Source organism: Balaenoptera acutorostrata, chromosome 10 (genome assembly GCF_949987535.1).
Source record: "Balaenoptera acutorostrata chromosome 10, mBalAcu1.1, whole genome shotgun sequence".
Classification (NCBI taxonomy): Eukaryota; Metazoa; Chordata; class Mammalia; order Artiodactyla; family Balaenopteridae; genus Balaenoptera; species Balaenoptera acutorostrata.
This window is the reverse complement of record NC_080073.1, coordinates 8012036-8027781: the sequence shown is the minus strand read 5'-3', so window position 1 is coordinate 8027781 and position 15746 is coordinate 8012036. Positions and strand designations below refer to the sequence as shown.

At 46.4% G+C, this 15746-nt stretch overlaps 1 protein-coding gene across 5 annotated transcripts in view; it reads right to left on the bottom strand.

Annotated features, from left to right (window-relative positions):
- SRGAP3 (SLIT-ROBO Rho GTPase activating protein 3) overlaps positions 1 to 15746 on the bottom strand; it is a 261732-nt gene that overhangs the window by 133840 nt on the left and 112146 nt on the right. For all 5 annotated transcript variants that reach the window (XM_057555522.1, XM_057555523.1, XM_057555524.1 and 2 more), the window contains exon 2: positions 7828 to 8020. In XM_057555522.1, the coding sequence (XP_057411505.1) occupies positions 7828 to 8020 (193 nt within the window). The remainder of the gene's footprint in view (positions 1 to 7827; positions 8021 to 15746) is intronic.

Here is a 15746-nt window from a genome sequence, read left to right as displayed (position 1 = left end):
TTTGGAGCCAGTTAAACCAAGATTAGAATCCTAGATTATCATCGTAAATGAAGTAAGTCAGACAGAGAAAGACAAACATCATATGATATCACCCATATGTGGAATCTAATTTTTTAAAAAAAGATACAGATGAACTGTTTTACAAAACAGAAGCAGACTTACAGACATCGAAAACAAACTTATGGTTACCAAAGGGGAAATGTCGGGGGGAGGGTTAAATCAGGAGCTTGGGATGAACACACACACACTACTATATATAAGACAGATAACCAACAAAGACCTACTGTATAGCACAGGGAACTCTACCCAATATTCTGTGACAACCTATATGAGAAAATAATCTAAAAAAGAATGAATATATGTATATGTATAACTGAATCACTTTGCTGTACACCTGAAGTTAACACAACATTGTAAATCAACTATACTCCAATAAAATTAAAATATTAAAAAAAAATCCTAGTTCTGCCACTTACCTGTTCTAGCTGTGTCCCTCTGAACAAATTACTTAATTTCTCAAAGCCTCAATGTTTTCAACTAGAAAGACAGAGATAGTACCTGCCTCAGAGGTCACAACGTTTACCATGAAGTTTAAATGAGACGATCCATGTCAAACATCTATAGGGCACCGGGCATATGGTAATATGGATGTGGGGGGAATTTGAAAGATTAAACAACCTGCACAGCACAGACACAGAGCCATCAGGAAAGAGTCGGCTGGCAACCTGTCCTAGGAGAATACCAGCTCTGGACAGCATTACTGGAAAGCCATCACTGGTGCGACAGTAGCCATAGTAACAGCAGCAGCTATGAATGGAGATGCGATTCCCACCTGGAGGACCTCCTCCATTATCCCCACCTCGGTCTGAGCAAACCTTTTCATTCTGAATCCTTTGCACATTTTACTCACTACAAAAGTGCTTCTATCCTTAGGATTCACCTGGAAGGCTAAGTCTAAATTATAGCATCTTTTTAGGGAAATGTTACATCTGTGGAAACAAAGTCTGTGATGTTTTATCCCCCCAAAGAAGCATTTTCTTGGCAATCAACTTAGTTGCTCAGTGAATCCTCCCTCTCACCTGCTCCGTGAAGCTAAGAGATGCTCCAAACCTCCTGTGCAGAGAATATTAAGCATCATTCACTGACTGGCCAAGCACCTCCCAGCTCTTTCCACACTCTGACTTTCCACAGTTTAAACATATTTGAATAGAATTCCCTGTTGCTTTTTTTTCACAGCTGTCCAAATAGCAGCAACCAACACTTAAACTTCTGGAGAGAGCATTTTTAGCAGGTATATCCCCGGAAGGTCAGGGGTATCAAAAACGGAGGGAGTCAGAAAAGAAGGGGGCTCTGTCACCTCCCACACTATTTGCATGCAGCATGAACATTCCAGAGGGGAATCCAGAGTTTGTCTCAACAGAGCTTTTTTTTTTAAAATTATTTATTTATTATTTATTTATTATTTTAATTTTTGGCTGTGTTGGGGCTTTGTTTCTGTGTGAGGGCTTTCTCCAGTTGCAGCGAGTGGGGGCCACTCTTCATCGCGGTGCGCGGGCCTCTCACTATCGCGGCCTCTCTTGTTGAGGAGCAGAGGCTCCAGACGCTCAGGCTCAGTAGTTGTGGCTCACGGGCCCAGTTGCTCCGCGGCATGTGGGATCTTCCCAGACCAGGGCTCGAACCTGTGTCCCCTGCATTGGCAGGCAGATTCTCAACCACTGCGCCACCAGGGAAGCCCTCAACAGAGCTTTTTAAACTGGGTCCCAAGGAGCGCTTGTTTGGTAAAAAATTAATAAATATCCTGAGGGAGGGAGAATCCTGTGGTCAAACAGCCTTCAGAAAGAAGTCAACAGGCTTATTTATTGTAAAACCTCTCAGAGCCTTTCATGGGGAATCTCTAAGGGGAGGTACAGAGTGGCAGTCTTTCCCACCTCCACTCATTCTCGCTCTCTTTGCCTCCTCCCGCACGCCCGACCACCAGCCTCCAGAGCTGGACAGCTCAAGGTGTTGGAGTTTCAGAAAACACTTCTCTGGAGGAAGAAGAAATCTTAGTTCCAGGAAACCTCTGGCTTCCTAGAACTACCCAATTTGTTTGCAGGACATCCCTCTACCCCCAGAGGCAGGTCTTAAGGTCCCTGTGTGCCGCCTTCCCCAGCACATTCCTGCTCATGTGGCCAGGCTCCCAGCCTCGAAAAGGACAAGGCCAGCGCAGGTCGGGCCCGGCTGCAAAAGGGCAGTGGATTATGGATTTTATGCTGGGGGAGAGGAGGGGTCTGGAAAGCCAGCACAGCCTGAAAGTGAATTGTAAACAATTTATCACCTAGAAAGTCATCATCCTGGGCAACTCTTCAACAGTGAATGGCCATCAGAATCCCCTGGAGGGCTTGTTAAAATACAAATTGCTGGGCCCCACCCCCAGAGTTTCTCATTCAGCGGGTCTGAGGGGAGGCCAGAGACTTTGCTCTTCTGACAAGTCCCCCCGGCATGGGGACGCTGAAGCTGCTGGTGAAGACCACACTCTAAACTAGAGCTCGACCTCTGCGGTCCCGATCCCCCAGTGAAGGACTGTCCTCTCAGCAACCCTGTGCCTGTGCCAGGCACCACAACTGGTGGTACCTTTGCCTTCACCCAAATGGCCTCCCCAAGCTCCTACTGCAGCCGCAAATGTCCCCTTCCCTGCCCCCAACCACCCCCAGCCCAGAGCCACGTTAATTACCACCTGACCTTCATTCATTCATTCAACAAACATTCAGTGAGGACCAACCATATGCCAAACCTGGTGCCAGGTGCTAGGGACCCCAAGTCAACAGCCACCTCCTCTTCCATCTCAGAGCTGGCAGCCCAGTCGTCAAAAGAGGGGCAGACAAGGAAAAAAGGTGACTACAACACAGGGTGGCAGCTTCTGCCTTAGGCCCTTCTCAAGTCCCTGCATCTCAAGTCAGAAACAGATTCTTCTCTTTTCCTCAATTCTGCCTCTGACAGATTTCCCAGCACCTGTCCACTCTCTGTCAGCTCTGCTGTCACCCAGGCCATCGTCACCCCTGCCTGGAGAGCTATACTCCCATCACCCTGCTAGTCTCCTCAGCTCCACTCTTGCCCCCTCCAATCCAGGGTGATCTTTCAAAAATGGAAATCAGATCATGCTACTCCTACTGAGGATGGCTACGGCTCTCCTCGCCACCAGTTCCAGCCCCACTGGCCTCTCTTCCCCTCACACTGTCCCCACGGCTGCTCCTTCTCATCCCTCGGGTCTCCGCTTAAATGCCACTTCCTCCAGAAGTCTTCCCTGGCTGACGCTTTAGCTCAGTGTGGAGGATTCAAGAGGGCTGCAAATCCTTTGACAGTCCTCCAGTGAGAGGAGGGGTTTATTTTCCCTCCCTTGAAGCTGAGCTAGAGCTGAGACCACTCTGATCAAGAGAATCTGGGCAGGGGCTGGAGGTGGGGTCCAAGAAGACTGCGGATTTCCCCCTGCCACCTCGGTGCCCTGAGCTCCCACGACTGCAGTGAGGCCCTGGCCCCATGTGGAGAGGGAGGCAGCCCAGCTGAGCCCAGCCTTACAGCTGTCTTCACCAAAGTGCCAGGGAACGTGGGGGAAGCTGTCTTAGACGCTCCAACCCATACCCTAGCAATCGTTCCATCCCAGCAATCATTGGATTTGTTTATTTGTTTTCTATGTTTGATTTGCATCTCTCTCCTCCACTAGATGGTAAGTTCCACCACAGGAGGAACCAAGTCTGTCTTGTTTGCCACTGTAAGCCAGGGCCAGGCACGTGGTAGGTGCTCGATAAATACCGACTGAATAAGCAAATCAACAAGCGCAGAATATTGTGGGCACACACAGGAAGGCATCAGGTCAGACTCAAGGAAGCTTTGCAGAGGAAGTGACATCTAAACGCTGAGGCCTAAAGAACAAGCAGGTGGCAGGGTTCAAAGAACAGGGCCCCGGGGACTGGGTGCCTGCCCCAAGCACACCACCTATGGACATCCCCCACGCCACGTGCTCTCGAGAGGGGCGGGGGGGGGACAGTGTCTCATTAACCTGTGTGTCTTCATCATGAAGCACGGTCTAAGAAAATAAGAGGTCCTCAATATACACATTTCAAATATGATGGCCCACATGGCTTTTCGGAGAGAGAAGCCTGAGCTGGAAGCCAGGAGCCCTGGGTTTTCTCACTCAACAGCTCACGATGTGTCCTTTGTAAAATCCCACTCAGCTTGCCTGGCACTCAGTTGGCTTGAGATAAAACCACTGGCTTCCTCTCTGCATCCCTGGGTTATCATCAGGATTGTAAGAGAGCAAAGACGTCAGAGTGCTTTGAAAAAAGTGTTGGAATAGAAATATGTGATGGTAGAAAAGACACATGTGATGATGTTGTTCTCTGAATGTTCAACCTGCCCCAGGTAAACCGTCAGGGCCACCAGCTGAGCCTTTCTTTGAATCAGGTGCCACATGGAACTCAGCCTGGGTGAGTCTAGCCCAGACTCCTCTTGGGTACCTCTTGGGCAGCTGTAAATTTTTCAACTGCCCAGGTGGAGAGGGAGCAGCTGGAGCCGTAGAGAGACGGAGCCCATGGAGCAAAAGGAGGAGCACTGGACTTGGAGTCAAGAGATGTGAGTTCCTGTCACGGACTGAATGTTTGTGTCGCCCCAGAAGTCATATGCTGACACCCTACTCCCAATGTGATGGTGTTAGGACATGGGGCCGTTGGCAGGTAATTAGGATTAGATAAGGGCGAGAGGAAGGGAGCCCTCATGATGGGATTAGTGCCCTTGTAAGAGTCTCTAGAGCTTGCTTCCTCTCTCTGTTCCTCTCACTGTGTGAGGACACAAGGAGAATCAGGCGTCCGCAAGCCACAGGAGGGCGCTCGCCAGAACCTCACCACGCCGGCACCCTGACCTCAGGCTTCCGGCCTCCAGAAGTGTGAGAAAAACACGTGTGTTTACAAGCCACCCAGCCCATGGCACTTTGTTATAGCAGCCCAAGGGGACTACGGCAGTGCCCATCCCAGTTTTGCCACTAATTTGCTGTGAGATCTTGGGCAAATTAATTCCCTCTCTGAACCAAATCTCTCAGCCACAGTGAACTTTATAGACCAAGTAAATCCCCTCCCTCCCTTTCTTCCTCCCTTCCTCCTGCTCACTCACGAAGGCCCCACCTCTGCCCCGAGGGGGCCCAGTGCAGTAGGAATAAAATGACCAGACCCACCCCCTGAGAGGGTCCCTGGCAGATAGGTGGACCCTCTTAATAAAGGATCTACAAGACAGCAGGACAAGGCTTCTCTGGACAGCCAGGACAGAGCACAGCACAGAGCCTGTGCACTGAGCTCCAAAGAAGAGGCAGCCACAGGTCAGGCTGGTTGGCCCTGGGGTCGAAGGGCAAGTCCAGGCATCCCCTGGAGACTCCTGCTTCCAAAAGCCATCGGGGGCAATGCCAAAGCATTAGCCTCATGCAGAGGGCCTGCAGCAGCTGCACTGGCCAGGGCCACACCCTAATTAGACGTTCAGAGTGTGTCCAGCGGCCTGCTTGGCCGGACTGCCAGCTGGGGCTCCTGTTCTGTCTGGTGGCCTCAGTTAATGAAGCCATGAGGGGCTGACTGAGCTCATTACAGGCAATGCAAGGGAACAGGGGATGCCCGCCCATGCTCCCCCAGTGCCCCGCCTCCCTCCTCTCCACCATGTTCACACCGAGAACGGGAAGGGAGCTGATTTCAAACCAAGAGGAAGGAGAGGGGCAGGAGCTGAGCTCCAGCCCGATCACACAGCCTGGATGGCTCCCACGACAGCCCAGCCAGAGACGTGCGCTTCTGCAGTGTGTCTGTGGTTTTAGGGGAGTGTTCAGAGTCCATGGCTGTTCTCAGACCACACCCAGGCCCTTTCTTATCTCCGGCCAAGGAGGCAGAATGAGAGCAAAGGTTCAAGTCTGTCACTTTCCAATAACTGGCCCACAGACATGTTTGTACAAGCCGCTCGGTCAGAGCTTCGCTGTCCTCGTCTCTCAGATGGGGTGGTAATACCCACCCAGCTCAAAGTAAGTACTCAGTTAATGTGCTCAATAAATCATCACTGTTGTTTTTATTATTAAAAGACAGGCAAGAAAAGGCACCAAAATGTGAGCTGAGTGGTGGGACTGCGAGTAATTTTTTTTTCTTCTACTTTTCTACATTTTCTAAATTGTATACAATGAGTATTCTACTTTTATCATTTTAAAAAGCACACACTTTCTCCAAAAAATATATCAGAAAAATGAGATTATGTATGAAAGGGCCCAGATAGTGCCTGGGAGGAAGTTATTAATAGAAGCATCCTCCTGCAATGAAAGTTTGAATAGATGAGATTGGGTGGAAAAACATGCATGGTATTTGCAAAAGTGTAATACATTTTTGCCCTTTAATAAAGCAGTTTCTTCTCCCCAAATGTCAAGGGAAGAAGGCACAAAAGTGAGTGTTCAAATGCTGAGGCACCGATTTAGGGAGATGTTGAGGGGAGCTTAAAGGAACACCACTCCCTGGCCGGAGCAGAATGCAAAAGACAGAGAGAGCAAGGTGGACGCAACTAAACAAAGTGTGGTCTATACACACAATGGAGTATCATTCAGCCTTAAAAAGGAAGGACATTCTGACACATGTGACAACATGGGGGTACCTTGCGGACATTAGGCGAAGTGGAATAAGCCAGGCACAAAAGGACAAATACTGTATGATTCCACTAATATGAGGTCCCTAGAGCAGTCAGACTCATAGAGATAGACAGTAGAATGGTGGGTGCCAGGGCAGGGGGAGAGGGAAATGGGGTGTTATTTACAGGGTGCAGAGTTTCACACTTGTAAGATGAAGCAAGGGTTCTGGGGAAGGATGGGGGTGATGGTTGCACAACAGTGTGAATGTACTTAATGCCACACCCCTGTACATTTTAAAATATTTAAGATGGTAAACTTTATGTTATGTGTATTTTACCACAATTTAAACCTACGTAGAGAGAAAAAAAGAGATTGAACCCAGGGGAAAGAAGAACAGGGCAGGCAGGATGAAACAAGTCTCTGGTCTCCTGAGGTTGAGGGCCATTCACTGGAGAGATGACCCACAGGGGAGGGGGACCTCCAGGCAGTATGGCGGAGGGGGAGACAGGTGCAGGAGGAAGCATCCCCGTGAGGTCGCGGCGCCTGCCCACACCTGGCGGCTGGCCCCACGGGTTCTGAGCTGGCGGCATTTGCAGCTGGAGGACTCAGCCAGGGACGTGCCCAAGAGGACCAAGCCTCCCTCCCTCCTCGAAATCAGAGCTTGGGGTATGAGAAATTAGGCCGTGGAGGGTGTGTGTATGTAAATAAGCAACTAAGGCAGCAACTAAGCCTGGCACCGTCCTCCAGGGGAGGAAGGAAGAGGAATGCTTTGAGCATCTGTTTCACAGGGAAGAAATTCTGAGGCCATTGTGCTGAAGGAATGCAGACATGGGCTGGCTCACCCCCAGATAAAAGAGAACTGGGTAGAGTCAGGATGTCCTGAAAGGAGGTGGGCTGTCACCTTGGCCCAAATGGAAGCCAGCGCAGAGCCTGGTGCTTGGTGGGATAATCACAACAGAACAATTTATTGAGCACTTACTCTCTGTGACAAGCACTTCTCTTGGGTCCCTTGTGTATTCCCTTCAGCATCTTTATGGGTAGCAACTATTTCTAGCTTCACTTTACGCTGAGGAAGACTGAGGCTTGGAGTTGGAAGTTACCTGCAGACCCCGGGCCCTAGAAGCACACCATTTGCCCCCAGTGAGTCCTTGCCTCCTTTCTGCTTCGGCCCCGGCACTGCCTCCCGCCACCCCAGACCCCTGGCCCCTTCTCACTTGAACTGGTGCTCCCGGGAGCTGCGGATCTTGGAAGAGAAGCGCTCAGCCAGTTTCTCCAGGCTGCGGGAGTACTCGAGCTCGATCTCGGCTTTCCGGCGGAAAAACTCCTGGAGGTCCTGGAGCAGCTGCAGCCTCGACTCAGACTGCTGCTCCAAGCACTTGAACTGCTCCACCAGCTGCGTGCGGATCTCTGCGGGCAGAGGGAGGAGCAGGCTGTTAGGCAATGGTGGGGACAGCAGACGGACCCACCCAGTTGACCCAATGCCAGTGGCCCAGGCACTGCAATTCCAGCTGCCCCCTCCCTACCATCTGCCACCCAGAGCCTCTCCAGGCATTGGCAGGACGATTTAGCAAATGCCAGTTTTTGCCATGGTGTAACCCAGTGTTTTCCAAAGTTGAATCACTGCACGTCACCACCACGATTTTTGCCATACCCGCACACCACCAGTATTATTATTTCTTCCATATGATCTAGTAAATTCGCTCATTTTTCTTACTGGAAAGAACTTACTTGAAACATACAGTTTTATGTCATTATGACAAGGGTAAAACTAGAACGACTTGCCATCCTGATACGTAGAAAATTTATTCAACAAAAACAGAAATTTTGTAAAATTCTCTCTAAACACTACTGCTATCAAATGCCCTAAGCCTAAACTGCTCAATCTCCATCAACACGAGGAATACGGGAGCGTGAGAGGAGCTAAAGACAGACTTTCTCCAGGTATAGTCAGGACTGAGCGAGGGCTGAGCGTTTCAGGGTTGTTCACTCTTAGGTTTCAGGGTTATTTAAGGCCATGTCTGTGTTCTACTCTGAATCACCTTGAGTTCCATGCATCAACATCTCAGGTACCACCAGAGAATGTAGCCCAGACTTCAGGAAATCCTGACAGAGCGAACCAGGTCTGTGCAACCAGCGCAAAAGTTCACAAGCAGGGGCTAGAGAGAAAAATCACAGCCAGATCCCAGTGGTTTTGCCACTGCTGCCATCTCCATGCATTAACCCCTTCCCTGTCATGCCACGAGCTGCTCAAGAGATCAGTCTCCCCACACTATGCTCACACCAGCTCCCTGCTCAAAACTGCCCAAGGCCCCCCCTCTGGCTGAGTATTAAGTCCAACTCCTTAGCATGGAATTCAAGGCCACCCATCACCTGGCCCTAAACTTCACTTCTCTGGATTTACCACCAGTGGACTCTCCAAGTAATCCAAACCAGTCCCGGAGGTGTCCAATTCCTCCTGCAGAAATGGGCCTCCTGTCTGAAAAGGTGGCCAGCACCATCTTAGCATCCTTTGGAGAAATGGTCTTCAAAGGGGGCAGCCCTACTCTGGGGCACTCGAAGCCTTCCCAAGGGGTGCGCAGGCAGGAAGTGTTACAAAGGAATCGGTTTGCGATCCTGTTTCCATTCCCACTCTTGCCTCCTCTGCCTGAGAATGCGCCTCAGCATCTCTCCTTTCCCACCTCACTCTTCACAACCGTCCTCTCTCTTTGCAGAAGAAAGACCAACTTCTCCCTCGTCCAGAATCTGGCTATGGTGCAGTGCCCCAGAGTGTCAAGACAGACTTTGAGGACGATTTAGAATGTTGGTGCTAGCAAATCTTCTTTAACTTAATTCATAAACCCTTGCTCCTCAAAGTGTGGTCCATGGACCAGCAGCACTGGCATCATCCAGAGACTTATTAGAAACACAGAACCTCAGGTCCCAACCCAGACCTTCTGAATCACAATCTGCATTTTAACACGATCCCTGGATGGTCCTTATGCCATCAACCTTAAAGCCATCAACCTGCCATCCATATCATTATGAGAAGTATTTCCCATACTATCTTACTTTTTATTTTTAGTAATTATTTATCAAATTATAAAACATTGATACTATTTTGATGAACTGTATGATAAATCAATCTGAAATAAAGATACTTAGGGTTTTATGGTCAAAGGAAATTTTTTTAAAGGTCCATTTCAACTTACATACATATTTTGGGTAAAAAGAATAGAGTAATCAATAAAAAAGTTCAGGGACTTCCCTGGTAGTCCAGTGGCAAAGAATCTGCCTTACAATGCAGGGGACGCGGGTTCGATCCCTGGTCAGGGAACTAAGATCCCACATGTCGTGGGGCAACTAAGCCCATGTGCCACAACTACTGAGCTCGCATGCCTCAAAGAGAGAGCCCACATGCCGCAACTATGACCTGACACAGCCAAAAAATAAATAAAATAAATAAATAATAAGTAAAAAAATAAAAAAGTTCAAGCATAAAAATATATTACAATAAAATTCTGTGAAGGAAGTAGAAGGAAATTATGAGTTCAAGAAGGTAAAGACAGGAACAATGTAAATGTAAAATTTCTACCTTGTATACGTAATTTTTGATGAGTGGTGGTGGATACCAGTGTATTGTGGTATTTATCTTACCACCTGGTAATTCCACTCATGGATCATACCCCAAAGAAATCAGTGTTTATGTCTACAAAAAAATATGGAAAGATACTCATAGAAGATTTATAGCTAAATATTAGAAACAACCCAAAATGTCCATTAAGAGTAGATAAGATTTTTTTTCAATAGGGCAATTTATTTCAAAATGCTTGTCACTCTTAAAATAGTCAAGTGAATTTATGCAAAGAGTAGGTAAGATTTTTTAAATGTGAGATATTCATTCAATGGAATACCATACGATAAAGAAAAAATGAACTACTGCTTGCTACCTGCTTAAATCTCCTTATGTTGATGGAAAGAAGGAAGAAAACATGAGATCATGCAAAAATAGTTTATGGTGATAGAGGTCAGAGAAATGATCACCTTTGGGGGGTACTGACTGAGAGGGGATGCGAGGGTGCATTCTGGAATGCTGGAGATAGACGGTTACACCTTGATCTGGGTGGTAGGCACACTGGTAAAAATGAACTGAGATGCACACTTAAGATCTGGGCATTCTACTGTTTGTACGTGATACTTCAATAAAACGGCAAACTAAAAATTGCTGTTATTTAGTTTCCATTTGATACATTTAAGAGAGTAGGGTAATTTTGCTCTAGGAGGTCAATATTTACAACATGGCAGAAATGATATCCTTTGTAACTATTTAAACTTCTAATGAAACATTTCAGATGTCAAGTTAAAATGTGTGGGGCAAAAGAGATTTTTTCCCCCCAAAGTTCATTCAGAGGGTAGGCAAGCAAAAAAGTTTTAAAACCAGTGCTTTAGAGCCCAAGCTCTGCTCCTCCCAGGAAGTCCTGGACAGCTCAGCCCTCGTGACCCTCCTCTGAACTCCCTTGGTACTTGCAATTACTCTCAGACTGCCTCGAGCTATTTCTTTAATTCTTCATGTATGCGCGTCATATCGCCTTAGCTCCTCCAATGAAATTTAAGTTCTAACAGTGGATTCTCCCAGCACACATGGTATATCAGTATCTGTATAGCAAATTACTATTTACCTTTACCAAGTGCTTTTACCCAAGGACATCAAATGCTGTGATTATGGGAATCTCACCCAACACACACACACACACACACACACACACACACACACACCACACAAGCACCATACACACACCACACATACACCAGACACACAACACACGCCACACACTCACACAAAACGCACACACCACACTCACATACCATGCACCCATTTACACACACCACACACACCCACCACACATACACACACCATACACACACCATACATATACCACACAAACTCACATACCACACATACACCACATACACCACACACACCACACAACCACAACCACCACACACACACACTACAAACACACCACATACCACACACACACCACACATGTCCAGATGCACACTCACACACATACACCACACATACACTATTCCCACACCAGACATGGATATTATTATTATCCATTTTTACAGATGAAGAAACCAAGGCTTCTGTGTGAACCAATCAGGAACTTGTCCAAGGTCACATTTTGTTCTATGAACTGTAACAATCTACACAGGCACTCCTTGACACAGCCTATTTGTTAAATTGGATTGAGATGCCTTCACTCCCACAAGTGCAAACCCTGCCATATCAACACATAGTTACAAAAATGCTTTCTAAATATTTTTTTAAAGATTTTTTTGATGGGAACCATTTTTAAAGTCTTTACTGAATTTGTTACAATATTGCTTCTGTTTTTATGTTTTGGTTTTTTGGCCCGGAGGCATGTGGGATCTTAGCTCCCCAACCAGGGATCGAACCCGCACCCACTGCATTGGAAGGCGACGTCTTAACCACTGGACCTCCAGAGAAGTCCCTAAATATTTTTAAAATTACTTGTAGACCATCCACTATTTAGGACTCATAATAACCTTAATAATAATTGTGAGCACTCACAGAGCACATCATGTGTTCCACGCCTGATGCTGAGTTCTTTGGATATTTATCTCACATAATCTGTATAGCACCTCCTCTAAGGTGGGTGCTACTGGTATTCCCCCACTTTTTCCCCATAGATGAGGAAGTGGAGGCTCAGAGGTAAGTAGCCTCTGGTCATAACAGCTGGTGTGCGGCAGTTAAGCTAAAACTCAAGCCCAGCTCCTTCAGATGGGAGCAATGACCCTTCCAACTCCTCACTAAACTGAGGCCATATTACTTTTTTTTAAAAGACTTGAATCTAACTTCTTGTGTTGAATGCGCAAGAAGTTGTGTATTCAACTTCTTGTATCCTTTTTGTAACAAGACGGTGGGCTAAAGAGATATTATTTATCAAAAATGCTGCAGCCACTGCCTTCCTCCATTACAGGGCATGATCAGGAGCCAGTGTTCTCATATTTTAGAGGAAAATCTCATAAATCACACTGTGCTGACAGGAGATGATTTGGAAGGAGCAGAGAAACCTCCCCCAGTTCACACAAGCAGCTGGAGGCTCTAGCAGCTTGGACGGCTCAGAGTCAAGTCTTTCTAGCAGGAAACGCCCTGGCAGGAGCCGGACTGCAGCCTGCTGGTGCTGTAGAACCCTGCAGGGATTTGACTACCCATCTTCTTATCTCTAACTCCCTTCCAACTTGCTCCTCCTTGGAGCCAGCACAGATTTGGTTTTTCTCCCGGAAGACTTCAAAAGGAGAGAAAAATAAATAAATAAATAAAACAATTGCTCGCGAGGCACAGACTTCATTCAGAAGACTGTCCCCTGGGGGTGGTTCCAGTCTCAGCACAGCACTGAGTGGCAGAAAAATCAAAGGGGGTTGGGCAGGGAGGAGAAGAGGCTTGGAAAGTCGGAAAAGGCTTTGATGTCAGAACCTTAGAGCTGCAGAGGACCTGCATGACTACTGGCGCAGCCTCTGGTTTTACAGACAGAGGCGTGAAGCCCAGAGAAGGTCTCCTGAAGCACAGCTCTCCCTGTGTCACTCTCCTGATAAAATTCTCCATAGAGTAATAGGGAAGAACAAATCCTACTCCATATTTGATGTGCTTCTTTTACTTTAACCTTTGTATTCTATTGCTTTTGCTACAAGTTAACCATGAAAAGAATGTTGCCTATGGCCTGAAATATACAGGATAGCCCGTTCTCAAGTCTCCGGCCTTTAAAGGGATAACACTCTTCCATTCATATAGAGATTAAAAAGTTGCAGAACAGAGAATAACATTTGTCTTGTTGGAGGTTTACAGGAACACTGTGACCAGGCCTGCGTAAACAGCTGCAAGAACAAAGGATTCAAAGGATTCCGGTGCCAAGAAGTTTGCAACCACCAACCACACCCCCTCCCCTTTTAGTATGAAAGAAGCCTGAATCCTGACTCGGGGAAGATGGTCCTTTGGGACACTAGTCCATCATCTTCTCGGTCTGCTGGCTTTCCGAATAAAGTCACTATTCCCTGCCACAACAACCCGTCTCTCAAATTACTGGCCTGTTGTGCCGCGAGCAGGACGACCTTGGACTTAGTAACGATGACTCCCTATTGCTTACAGGATAGAGGCCAAACGCCACCGACATTCAGAGTCCAAGAATCGACAGCCTGCCTAACCACCCCCCTTAACACTCCCGCTTATTCTGCAAGCAACAGTCTCACCCAAGACCATGGCGCCTGCACCAATGCTACCACCCATGGCAATACTCAGGTGACCCACGTTCCAGGCGGACAAGTTTCCTCACACTCTTCACCCCACTCACAACCACAACCTCACAAGCAGAGGGAGCAGGGAGATTCTTCAGATCCAAGGTAATTAGGAATTCTTTTTTTTTTTTTAATTTTAATTTTATTTTATTTTGATTCTTTTCTCTTTTTTAATATTTATTTATTTATTTATTTATTGGCTGCATTGGGTCTTCATTGCGGTGCGTGGGCTTCTCACTGCGGTGGCTTCTCTTGTTGCAGAGCGCGGGCTCTAGGTGCGCAGGCTTCAGTAGTTGTAGCACATGGGCTCAGTAGTTGTGGCACACGGGCTTAGTTGCTCCGCGGCATGTGGGATCTTCCAGGACCAGGGCCCGAACCCGTGCCCCCTGCATTGGCAGGCGGATTCTTAACCACTGCGCCACCAGGGAAGCCCTCTATTTTTTTTTTTTTAATTAATAGACTATTTTTAGAGCAGTTTTAGGTTTAGAGAAAAATTAACCAGAAAGTGCAGAGTTCTCATATAACCTCTCTCACTCTCCTGCACAGATTCCCCCTATTATTAGCCTCTTGCATTGGTGTGGTACATTTATTACAATAGATGGACAATACTGATATATTATTATTAACTAAAGTCCATAGATTACATTAGGGTCACTCTTGTGTTTTACATCTATGGGTTTTAAAAAATGCATAATGTCATGTAGGCATCACTACAGTATTATACAGAGTATTTTCACTGCCCTAAAAATCCCCTGTGCTCCACCTATTCATCCTTTCCTCCCTCCTCGCCCTAACCCCCGGCAACTACTCATCTTTTTACTATCTCTGTAGTTTTGCCTTTTTCTGAACATCATATAGTTGGAATCATACATTATGCAGGCTTTAAAACTGGCTTCTTTTACTTAGTAATATGCACTTACGGTTTTTCATGTCTTTTCATGGCTTGATAGCACATTTCTTTTTATTGCTGAGTAATATTCCATTATTTGTAATAATATTCATGGTTTCTTTATCCACTCACCTTTTTGACAATTATGAATATTTTGTGCAAGCTTTTGTGTAAACATAAGTCATCACCCCATCTGGATAAATACCTTTTTGTTAACTAATAGACTAAATTTAAGAGCAGTTTTAGGTTTACAGGAAAAAGAGGGAATTCTAGTTTTAAAACACAGGAGTTTTAAAAATTAGTACAAAATTCAAAAAGTAGAAAGCGTATGAAGAGGAAGTTCTCTCTTCCACCCTTGTTCACCAGCCACCTAGTCCCTCTCTAGCAAGGTAACCAAGTTTCCAAGTTCATGTTTCTAGAAATAATTGCATATTTCAAAAACATTATTTCCCCTGTTTTTATACATATTATAGCATGACATTCACAGAGTTCTGTACTTTCTTCTTTTAAGAATACATTGTAAGGGATTTCGCTGCAATGCAGGGGGCACAGATTCAATCCCTGTTCGGGGAACTAAGATCCCGCATGCTGCATGGTGCAGCCAAAAACAAAACACACAAACACACACACACCCAAAATACACTGGGGAACTCAATCCATGTCATTTTATAAAGAACTTCCACATTCCTTTTTATAGCACTATAGAATTCCATATTCTATATTCCAGATGTAAAATTTTTTAGCCAATCCCCTTTCCTGGACCTTTAGGTTGTTTGTAATTGTTTACCACCATAAAAAGTGCTGGAATAAACAACCATATACAAGCCTCATTTTGCACAAGTGCAGGGATGTCACCTGTGTGATGAATTCTTCACATAGAAGTGCAGATCAAAAGGCATTGATGTTAGCATTTTGAGATTGCAAAAGTGCCCTTCCCTGAAGTTTCAC